This window comes from Lipotes vexillifer, unplaced genomic scaffold (assembly GCF_000442215.2).
Source record: "Lipotes vexillifer unplaced genomic scaffold, Lipotes_vexillifer_v1.1 scaffold125, whole genome shotgun sequence".
NCBI classification, from domain to species: Eukaryota; Metazoa; Chordata; class Mammalia; order Artiodactyla; family Lipotidae; genus Lipotes; species Lipotes vexillifer.
Genome location: NW_006785403.1, coordinates 293,399 through 304,499, shown reverse-complemented (window position 1 = coordinate 304,499; position 11,101 = coordinate 293,399). Strand labels below are relative to the sequence as shown.

The 11,101-nt window shown below is 31.9% G+C and overlaps 1 protein-coding gene across 1 annotated transcript in view; it reads left to right on the top strand.

Annotated features, from left to right (window-relative positions):
- The window catches only part of RELCH (RAB11 binding and LisH domain, coiled-coil and HEAT repeat containing), a 120,992-nt gene that overhangs the window by 88,445 nt on the left and 21,446 nt on the right, over positions 1 to 11,101 (top strand). Inside the window, exons 20-25 of the mRNA XM_007457529.1 lie at positions 4 to 74; positions 3,175 to 3,281; positions 4,278 to 4,377; positions 9,326 to 9,408; positions 9,611 to 9,674; positions 11,088 to 11,101. The exon at positions 11,088 to 11,101 is cut by the window's right edge and continues 143 nt beyond it. Coding sequence (XP_007457591.1) covers positions 4 to 74; positions 3,175 to 3,281; positions 4,278 to 4,377; positions 9,326 to 9,408; positions 9,611 to 9,674; positions 11,088 to 11,101 — 439 coding nt within the window. The remainder of the gene's footprint in view (positions 1 to 3; positions 75 to 3,174; positions 3,282 to 4,277; positions 4,378 to 9,325; positions 9,409 to 9,610; positions 9,675 to 11,087) is intronic.

Genomic DNA, 11,101 nt, shown 5'->3' with positions numbered 1-11,101 from the left:
CAGCAGGAAATGGGGTCCTCACTAAAGCTACTGTCCCCATTTATGCAACAGGAGTCCTTACGTGTTATATTCAGGTAAGGGAAAAATTCTTTTGCTGGAAAATGTAAAGCACTTTCTATTTAGAAAGATAGCTAATATTATGTCTTTTAATGTGCTTATAATTGAAAATGTTACCCATAAGTGAAAACAAAATTTATTTATTCATTTCATTCAATAAATAATTTACAGTGGCGAGCATATTTCAGTAATAGTCTCTGAGGAAAATCTCTGTTGGACAAATAAATTTAGAGATTTTGTGCTTCTTGATATTTTGTTAGAGGTGTTAGATTGCACTTATTTAGTAATTTCTTTGTGTTTCCTGATTTTCTTCATTAATAAACAACAAAGCACATGTGTTAAGTGAAGCAAACTACAAAATGCTGTAGCATACTATATCATCATTTTTAGTAAGGTACTTTTTAGTAATACTTTATTTTTCTTAATTGTTACTGCATAATAAATTACCCCAAAACATAAAGGCTTATTATAACCCTTTTATTTGCTCATGATCTTTGCTCAGCTAAGCGTCTCTTCTTGCTGGTACTCGCTTGTGTTGCTGCATTCACTTGGTTGGTTGGTAGCGGGTTCAGCAAGGATGGCTGAGCTTCAGTCTCCAGGTAGTCTTAGGGCCTCTCTCTGTCCTCAGGGCCTGTGGAACAGCAGAGCCAGACTCATTACATGGTGGCTCAGGGCTCCCAAAATTGCAAAATCAGAATCTGCTAGGCTAAAGCCTAGGCTTGGAATTAGCACATCACTACTACAGCATTCTATTGCTTAAAGCAAGTCACAGGCCCAGCCCAGATTCAAAAGGAGGGAACTAAATGAGAGCATGAACCAGGAGATGTGGTTCATTGGTGGTCACCAATGTAACAGACCACCTCACTCAGCTTAACATTGTTTTAAGTAAACATATTATGTTTATTAAGGCACATCAGTCATTTTTAAGTGTGAGGCAGTCCCACCTGTGAGGCTAAGATACGGACTCAAGATAAAGCATTTTTAGGAATTAGAATGTGAGAAGCAAACAGGAAGATCTTTTTTCCCAAATTTACCCGATTAATACCTAATTTCTTTTGCCTTTTGTATTCAGAGTAAAGCAGTTCATATTTATTGCACTCTTCTTCCAAAATAGATTTGAACCATCCTATAATATTAAAATATAGTTCTACAGTATCATATGATACTTTGAAACAGAAGCTCCAACTCTGTTAAAGTAGTACAGTATTCTTTTAAACTTTTCTACACTAGTTTCTAAGACTACTCCATAATATGTATACACAGAGAATCCCTGTGTTTAGAATATTTTAAGTCATGTAACCTTAACAGATTGTATCTATTGTTATTCTTAAATTCATGGAGATTTGTATCTATTGTTATTCTTAAATTCATGGAGATTAAGTCCTAGCACATATTATGAGGCACAATAGCGTGAATACCATTTTCCTCTTTAATTTTAGAAGCTCTTCCAGCATAATAACAAGTGTGATATCAATATTTTTCTCTCTCATTTTTAAGCGCTGGCAGTTGGTTAGTACGTTGATTTTCACCATAAGTGGTATTTTAAGGCATAATGAAGTACAAAGTTTGCCTCATGGTAGTCCCTCAGTATAGGTTTGTTGGATAAATGAATAAAGACATGCTTTTTGAGCCACTATATGAAATCCAAGTATCTAAAGAGATAAGAACTTTCCTGCTGGTTACAAAATGTGAATTGAGGTGGCTGTCCTAGATTGCCCACACCAGCTGTTAATATTTTTCTTACTAAACCAAATTTTCTGTTAGAGTTAATCACGCCCTGATTGCTTTGGTAAACAAAACCTATTTTGAATCAAATACATGAGCAGTATTAAATTTCAAAGCTGAGAAATAGTATTATAGTAAATTTTCAAATCAAAGGAATCCATGCTCATTTAGAAGTATATTTCATAGGTCTTATTTCACACTTAAGTTTTTTCAGATTTACAGTTTATCTTCCAAATTTATGGATACTCTGTTTAATATAGTAAGCGACTATAAATGAGTGAGATCTATATTCCAACATAGCTCTGATGCTGGTTTGTCAGTGTCTAAGTTCTTCCCTAAATAGACTGGCGTATTATAAAACTGCCGTGTCCATCCTTTATTCATGCTGATCATTACTTTTGTCAATCACTTATCTGTACCTCATTCTAAATTAACCTGACCATGTAGAAAAAAGGTAGGTGGTAATCTACTCTTCCTCATGGATCTATTGATATATACAGAAGCCATTTATTGTTGAGCTAATAAAGACCTAAAGACAAAATACCTGACTCTCTATATATTTACTTTCTGATAGAATGTCAGATTCCTTCCCTTACAGATTCAGGTTAATTTAACATATGGTTATTATTTTAACTTTCCTATTTAGTAGACCTGCTTTTTCTAACATATTTCTTAATACGGTACTGTGTAAGAAAAAAGAAAGAAACATTTTTTCAGATTATTAAAATAATGGTTTGTAAAAGAAAGATTAAAAGTAAAGATTATTTTTTAGTCAAGGGTGTGACTGTTTTAAGAACACAGTGGTCTATATTTCAGCAGGTGTGAAGCTTCTCACCACTAATAATTTCTCAGATATCAATTTTCTACTATTAGGAGGATAACTATTTTAGTGGTTTGTATTTAAGTATGTAGAGCCAAAGTTAATGGGAAGTAAAATTGGTAAAATAGATTTTAATAAAAGAATATACCTTGTTATGTTTTAAACTAGAACTATCTAATCGATAGTGCAATGATATAAATAATCTGTATCTGAGCTGTCCGGTAAGGTAACCACTAACCACACATGGCTGTTAAACAACTTGAATTGTAACTAGTGTGACTCAGGAACTGAATCTTTTATTTTACTTCATTTTTAGTTTAAATATAAGTAACCACATGTGGTGAGTGGCTACCATATTGGACAGCACGGGTCTAAATCTGTGAATCAAGATAGTCTTTGTCCTCACACCACTGTGATCATAGATATGCTTAATAAATATCTTTAATTAAAATGCTCCCAAATTAGGATATTTTCCCCTTATTTGGTAAAATTTTCTAATTGTAGTTAGGAAATTATGGTTTTAGTTCTACTTGATTGAGTGGAAATTCATTATCAGTCTTTTTCCTCTGTAGGAAGAAGACCGAAAGCTGTTAATTGGATTCTTAGAAGATGTAATGACCTTGCTTTCATTATCTCATGCTCCTCTTGATAGCCTGAAAGCTTCTTTTGTGGAACTGGGGTAAAAATAATAGCTATAGTTTTTTAAAAGCTATATAAAGTTTTAAAATTAGATTTATAGAGTACATACTTTTAGTCTAAAAAGATTGGCATACACACCAAATCTCTTGGTTTTGAGACTTAAGATTTTTTTGTTTGTTTTTGGTTTTTCCTATTTGTACATTCTTAATATTTTGTAATCAATGCATTATAATAAAAGAATGAGGGAAAGGATACAGACATATCTTCTTTGAAGCAGCTGGAGAAATAAAGTCAAGTACAGATTTGAAGAAAATTCAGTATCCCAAAACTGGAAAAGGAGCCCCAAGTGAAAGCCAGCTCATTAGGCTCCTTTTTCCATTCCATTTGATTTGCCTAGTCCCTCATAAGCACATCATCTAGCTGCTTAAGTAGTTTTATCTCATTCTTTACTTATGTGTTTATTAATAGTACTGTCCCACATTTGGATAGGCTTCACAGCCAACTTACCCTTCCATATAGGTGATTTGAGTTATCCTTATTGACCCTACAAACAACCATATATATGATGTAAATAGGACAGTATTGTCCCAGATTTTTATAGATGCAGAAATTAAAACCCACAGAGGTTATAACTTACCCATCTGGCTCTTAGTCCAGTGTTTCTTTCTCATAAGTAATAAATTTTATTTTATTTTATTTTTTATAATTTTAACTTTTATGCTATTAAAGAGTTGAAATATTTATCATAATTGCAAATACTTAGAGAAACTAAAAGTATAGCTCCTGAATATGCTAAAAGTTTGTAGTTTTATAAGGTGACTTCCTTTTTTAAAGAATCTTAGATGTAACCTATTAAACCATACAAACTAATTCTATATGTTTTGCCAATATTTTTATCATTAATATTCCTCATAAATGTAGTATTTTTAAATACACCAGTAAGACAAAATAGACTTTAATGAAAGAATATACCTTTTTATGTTTTAAACCAGAACTATGTGGCTCTCACTTTTAGCATTGATTTTTTTTCTTTCAGTGCAAATCCAGCCTACCATGAGTTATTGTTAACTGTTTTGTGGTATGGTGTTGTCCATACTTCAGCACTTGTGAGATGTACTGCTGCTAGAATGTTTGAGGTATGTAAACAAATGCTTCTGTTGGTTCAGATCATAATGATTTTCTTTGGAAGAGCGAGAGGGAATATTTCTTAAAAAGGCAGAGAGGCTTTTCATACTATGGTGTGTTGATGTATATTTTATGGCATTGAAGAGTATCTAGTTGTGTACTGTGTGATGGGGCAGAAATTTAGCTTTGGTACATTTCAGATTATTTTCTAGCCTCATTGGTTCCTTGAATGTTATTATATTATCATTTCCATTTCTCAGAATTTCTTTTAAATCTTATTTTAATTTCCATCCTATGTAAATCTTCCTGGCTATACTTTCTATTTACTGAGGCACACAGCTATTAAAATAAAGTAAAACAATATAAGATATCTTTAAAGTTGTAAAATATAGTTGGATTCATGAGTAAAATATAGTTGGATTCAATACTTGCAATTATGGAAATATTTATTTTACTGATTATTCCTACTTCACTATTCCCTCACCTTTCATATCTGGAATAACAACATCTTTATACATTAACTGCCTATAGACTTATAAGACAGAAGAGACTTCATATAATTTAACTAGATTTTCTTAAATTGCCACCTACCCAAGTTTAGTATGAAAATTGGAATACCTATCTTTTTATCCATCATAGAGGAAATTATGTTAGCCTAGTGTACATATATATATGTTTCTAGAACTTGAATTTGAGCACTAAAAGTGGTTTAGAGTGTTATTTACTGTTCTTGAGTCTTCTCTTAGAGCCATACCGGCTGGGTTCAGTGTCTGTCTCTGCTACTTAATGCCAGTTTCAAACTTCTCTGTGCCTTAGTTTTCTCATCTATAATGTAAGTGAAGATGATAATAATAAGTATCTATCTCAAAGGATTTTTGTTAATATTAAATGAATTAATACTTCTAAGGTCTTAAAACAGTGTCTGGCACATAATAATAAGAGCTTAATAAATGTTAACTATCATTATGATTATTGTTTTTTTAATATGCTGTTACTTCACAAAATAATATAATAGTTTAGGAAAAGTATACTTATCCAAACTAAAATTGTCCTTAATACACACATGTGATTCTTAAAATATCTTAAAAAGCACTTATTTTCATAAGAATTAGACAATTCAATTTTTCCTGAATTTCAGAATTTTTACATAATTTAAGATAAATTGCAATCTAAAGGATAGAGCACTGACAGATTTGAAATATATACCTTCTAAAACTCTTAAATATATAAAATAGATTTGTGGAATCTAAAGAAAATTCCATCCTTATGAGGAGGTTGAAAATCCTCTGAACATGTTATTCCCACAATTATACATATTTGATAAAAAAAAAAACTAATCACATGTTCTTTGTCAAGATAAATTCCAAATTAAAAATTCAGTTAGATTTCTAGCATAAGTGCCTTCTGGATATAAATAATTTTTGATTATTCAATAGGCTGAAAAATAATTATTACCGTGAAAGAAAAAAGAATTTCTTTAGCCTCCTCTCCCCCTCAAAAGAAAAATATCCTATTTCTTTAATGTACTCACTTAATAGGATTTTATTCTAAGACCATAACAGCTATTTCTTTCTCTTAAACCATTTATTTGTAAAATGTATGTACATACTGGTGAAGCATACAATATAAATGAAAATAAAGAAAATGAAGCGTCCTCCCTTTTTACTTGTTTCTGTGGGTTTTTTTCTGCCTTATTTCTTACATGTGGTTTTTGTCTGGTTTTGGTTTCTCTGTCTGCTGTCAGTGCTGGTTGGAAACTATACCTATGCTTAAGCAGTTTTCAGTGTTCTCTAGGTTGATTATGAGTTTCTGAGTCTAATCTGAGAGACTTATTTTAATGATTTTTCAAGTTCATTTATGATAAAAAAAATTTTTACTGAGCATGCCAGTAAAAGTCATTAGTAGGAAAAATTAAAGTTACTTTTTTGTCAGTGAGGCTTATTTTGAATAATATTGTATTAAAAGAATAATTATTTCATAAGATTTCTTTTGATACTAATACTTTATAATTTACAGTTATGCCTGCTTCCCCTACCCCCAAAATGAGTTAATTCAAAATAAAAACATAAAAAACAGGTCACTTAAAATTTTTAATTTTTTTAATGTGAGACCAGAAACTACTGAGAAGAAAGCAATAAATGGATATACCAGGAACATAATATGAGATACTTAGTGAAATTGAACACTGAATTTAGCTGTGAGTTTTCAGACAGCAGGGCAAAAACGGGAAATCCAATCAGTCATATTCTTCTCGTTGTTAAGTAAGAGACAATATATTCTTGATGTAACAAATTATTATTGAAATTGATTTATAAAAGAGACTTTATTATGTGACTTCCAGTGTGACATAATGGATTTCCCAAACGATGCAGAAAAGAACTTCATATAATGATTTCTTACATCAATCATAAGGAGATAAATCAAGTAACATTAAGACCACAACTCAAAGAAGGCATGGGCTTTTAAGACAAATATGACTGAGTTCATTTTCTAGCTCTACCTCTTTTGAGCTCTAAAACCCTGGGCAAGTTATTTAACTTCTCTCAGGCTCAGTTTCTTCATCTGTTAAAACATTAATAATAATTGTACTTACCTCATCATGTTTAAAAATCAAATGATAAACTGTGTCTAAAATGTGTAATAATTAATAGCTCTTAAATTTTGCTTTCCAATTTTCCACCTTATTAAATTAAACCTAAAAACTCCAGTACAATGAAAAATTAACTTGCCCCCTGAATTATCCCTTTTTTTTTTTTTTTTAATGCTTTTTGGCTGGCACAAGTTAGACATTTCAAGATACACTTTACTAATTCGAATCTAAGCTACCTTATTTATAAAATGATACAGAGAAGAAAGTTGTATATAATGTATTTGAACTTCTGCCCCCTGTTTCTTTCTACCTGACATCTGTAATGTTTAAGGTAGTAACAGAAGTTCTTTTGTCATTTTATTCCTGCCTAAATTATCCATGGTTCTGTTGAAATAAAAATTATTTCAGAATACTGAGGTAGATTCTAAAGTGTATCAGTTGTAAAATGGTAACAGATTATTGTAAAATTAAAAATCTCTGATAAAGGGAGCTCTGCTCTGATGTGCTGTGTAGGAGGAATAGTTAACCCAACACAGTGTTGTGTTTTTATTACTAAAAATTCCACAGCATCTTCCATCTTCTATGAGGACTAGTTCCATTACAAGGTGAAGAGATTGATTAGCATTTAGGATTAATTTGTGTTTACATTCTGAAATAGAGAATGTAGGATTAGGATGTTACCCTTTTCTGTTGAACTCATAAAATTCCGTGATTTTTATAAAAACAATGCGTACAGCTCAATATTGTCCTCTCGTTCTACGATTTAGGGTTGGTTGCTAAATGAATTGTTTTTATGATTAGATTATAGAAATAGGTCTAATTGTGCTCATTGTATTTTTTTTATTTGAGCTTTTAGAGAAATGCAAAACAGAACTATTTGTAAACATTAACTACTTGGATGAGACAAAAACATTTTTTAATTAATAATTTCTTTTTCCAAATATATCACAGATCTTATGTCCTTTGAGTAGTCTTAATAATTCAACTTGCATTTCTTGAATGCCTAGTCTTTGTCAGACACAATATTTAAGTATATTATGTGTAGTTAGTAGCACAATGATCCTTTGAGGTAGATGATAGTGTCACCATTTTCAGATGAGAAAACTGAGTTTCAAGGGATTATGTAATATATCTAAGGCCACATGACCAGTGAGTGGAGAGCTAGAATCTGAACCCAGGTCTGATTCCCACATGAAATAAGTACTTTCCACTAGGCTGCATTATATCTCTGTACCTCAAGAAATAAAGCTACATGATGTAAAAGGTTGGGAATTTTTGTACGTGATTTTTAAATTTACTTGCGTTAGAACAATCAGAAGCAATTTAGTGGTGGCTGCTAGCCATTTGAGTTTGGTTAAAAACAGTCCAGTTTGTACCTTGTTGGTCATAACAAAATTCTATCAGATTTATTTAAAGAATTTAACCATAGAACCCAGTATGTCCTCTTTTTAGTTTCTTTAAAAACAAAAAAAAGGTAAAGCTTTCTTTTAAATTGAACATGGAAATTGCATAGACTATTTGACCAAAAGTACAAACTGCCATTGAATTGGTAACAAACTGTTTTCAGGGACTGCTAGGCTGTGTAAGCTTTATTTTTCTCCTAAGCATTCTCTGCCTTTATAAAGCACTCTAGTAGCAATATTTGCTTAGCTTCTAATTTTGGTTTTGCTTTTGTGTTTTCTCTCTTTCTCTTGGTTGTTCCTTTCTTTTTCCTGTGGCATTGTGTTTGCTCTTTCCATGCATCACCTGTGAATACCCCCTGTGCTGACCAATCAGCTGTTGGTGAAGGGGGTGAATGAAACTCTGGTAGCTCAGAGGGTTGTTCCTGCTCTCATAACTCTCTCCAGTGACCCTGAAATGTAAGTGTTGTTCCTACCTTTTACATTCAGCATCCCTTTCAAAATGCGCCTGTCAAGAAATAACCATCAGCTTTTAAATTCACTGAAGACTAGATTTAGCTCTTTAAAATAATAATATTGGATTATGCTTACTTGATTTTAAACTTTATTATACTACTATTCATGTATTTTTTTTAAGTCAACCTTCACAGTAAGCCTAATGACAAGGGCATATATTGAAAATAATATATTAGTAGTATTTATTAGTCCTCAATAAACGTTTCCAAAACTTAAAACATGCTGATGGACTATTTCTTCCAAGCCAAGAAGGGATGCTCTGCTAATCTCACTAACATGTTGTTACCAGTAAGTATAGTGGCATGAACCAAAGGCTTAACATTTTAATGTCTCGTGTGGGTGACTAAACCAAGAAAGGCCAATGAGTCTGCCTGCCCATCCTCAGTCACAGCTAACCCAGTTCTCATTCCAGTTTACCAAACCATTTTTTATTGCATGTTGACTGGTTTACAGCTGACTCTTCGAGGCATGAGTGAAGCGTTAGTTGACAAGCGGGTTGCTCCGGCCCTTGTTACCTTGTCCAGTGATCCTGAATTGTGAGTTTCACAGACTGCGACCTTAAGTTATCCTGTCTTTTTGAGCATTCTTCTTGGTCTGCTTTTTTTTTTAATTTAATTTGTCATTGCTAGAGACTAATACAGTATATTTACCTTGTACTTACTTCGATATATATTTTAATAATAATCAGTTTTTCATCTCAAAGAAAGTTTCAGTTTCTTTCTTTTTTAATTTTAACAGCTCTGTCAGGATTGCCACAATTCCAGCCTTTGGCACTATTATGGAAACAGTTATTCAAAGAGAGGTAGGAAATGACTGGAATTTATTTAATCTATGTGCTGTTGAGGTGATGATAACACATTACTATACATGTACCCGGTAGCATCATACCCTTCATTTTATTTCTTAGTTACTTATGGGCCAGAAGAGGATCTCAGTATTTGAAAATATGATAGCCTACCAAAAGTATATTTCCATATGTGAAGGCAATCTCTAGTCTTTCTTCTCAGCTAGAAAATTAAGTATAAGCCAACTCTCAGATGTTCTATTTTAAGTCTATCTGGATATTGCAGTTTTGAATAATCCTTCAAAGCAGATTTAGCTCCAAAGGCTTCTATTATCCAGTAGACTTCTGGATAGTCTACATAAATTCCCAATTGCCAGTTTGTACAGATTTGAAGACAGGTTTTCTCAGTTTCACGAACGGAGGCTAGAGGGTACCTATGTTCTTGTAACTGTCATTGATAATCAAGCTACAAGTCATGTCGTAGACTGCTATCATCTTTTTGTAGCACACATCACTGTGACAACCCTCTGTCACTCCTGCTTCAGGAGATTACCAAAGTCTTCCTCCCTAAATAGGTATTTTGATTCAGAAACTTGTGATTTAATTTTCAGTTTGTTAGGTTCTATCTGCAACATTAACTCTAAGACACTTCTCAAAATTAGTTATCAGAATTTTATTCTTTATTATCAAATTGGACATGTCCTTACACAATGAAAAACCCTATACATTAGAAAGTAAATTATTTGTGGGCATATCACTTAGCCACTTAAATGGAAAACAAGGTTTTCCATCTCATAGACATTTTACCAAGAAAAAAATTATATGTATATATACATATATATATAAAACTGTTCCGTAAAATTTTTTTGTCATATAGATTTTTTTTATAACAAAAATTAAACAACTGTGTTAGTTGTGGGAAAAAATGTTTTCCGTTTTTTCAATTATATATTTCACCGGTGGAGCAAAATAAAAAAACACATTGTTCTGCAAAGTTTGCAGTCTTGGCAGAATTTCAGCATGTTCTTAAATCCCAAAATAAAAATGTCTTTTAGGGAAATATGAGTAAGATGTAAGTCATTAATGACTCATTGCTTTCAGAAGGTGAATAAGTGGGTAACTTACACTCTGATTTGTTTTAAGAATTATAATTTAGATACAAAATCATCAAAACTCTATCTTTATCCCTAAATATTGTGGGGTCTTTTCTACAGTTTGTCAGGGAATATTTGTGTTTTTAAAAAACAAAAAATGAATTAACAAGCATAAACAAAAATTTAAGATCTTTTCTGAGCCAAAAGACTAAATAAGTACTTATTTAATTCCAAATTTCTACTATTATGTTGATATAAGTCATTTGAATCCAGTGATGCAAGCCATGTTTAGTGTGTATCCTTCTCTCAATTTGACTGTACAATATTCAATTTTAAGTTGCTGGAAAGAGT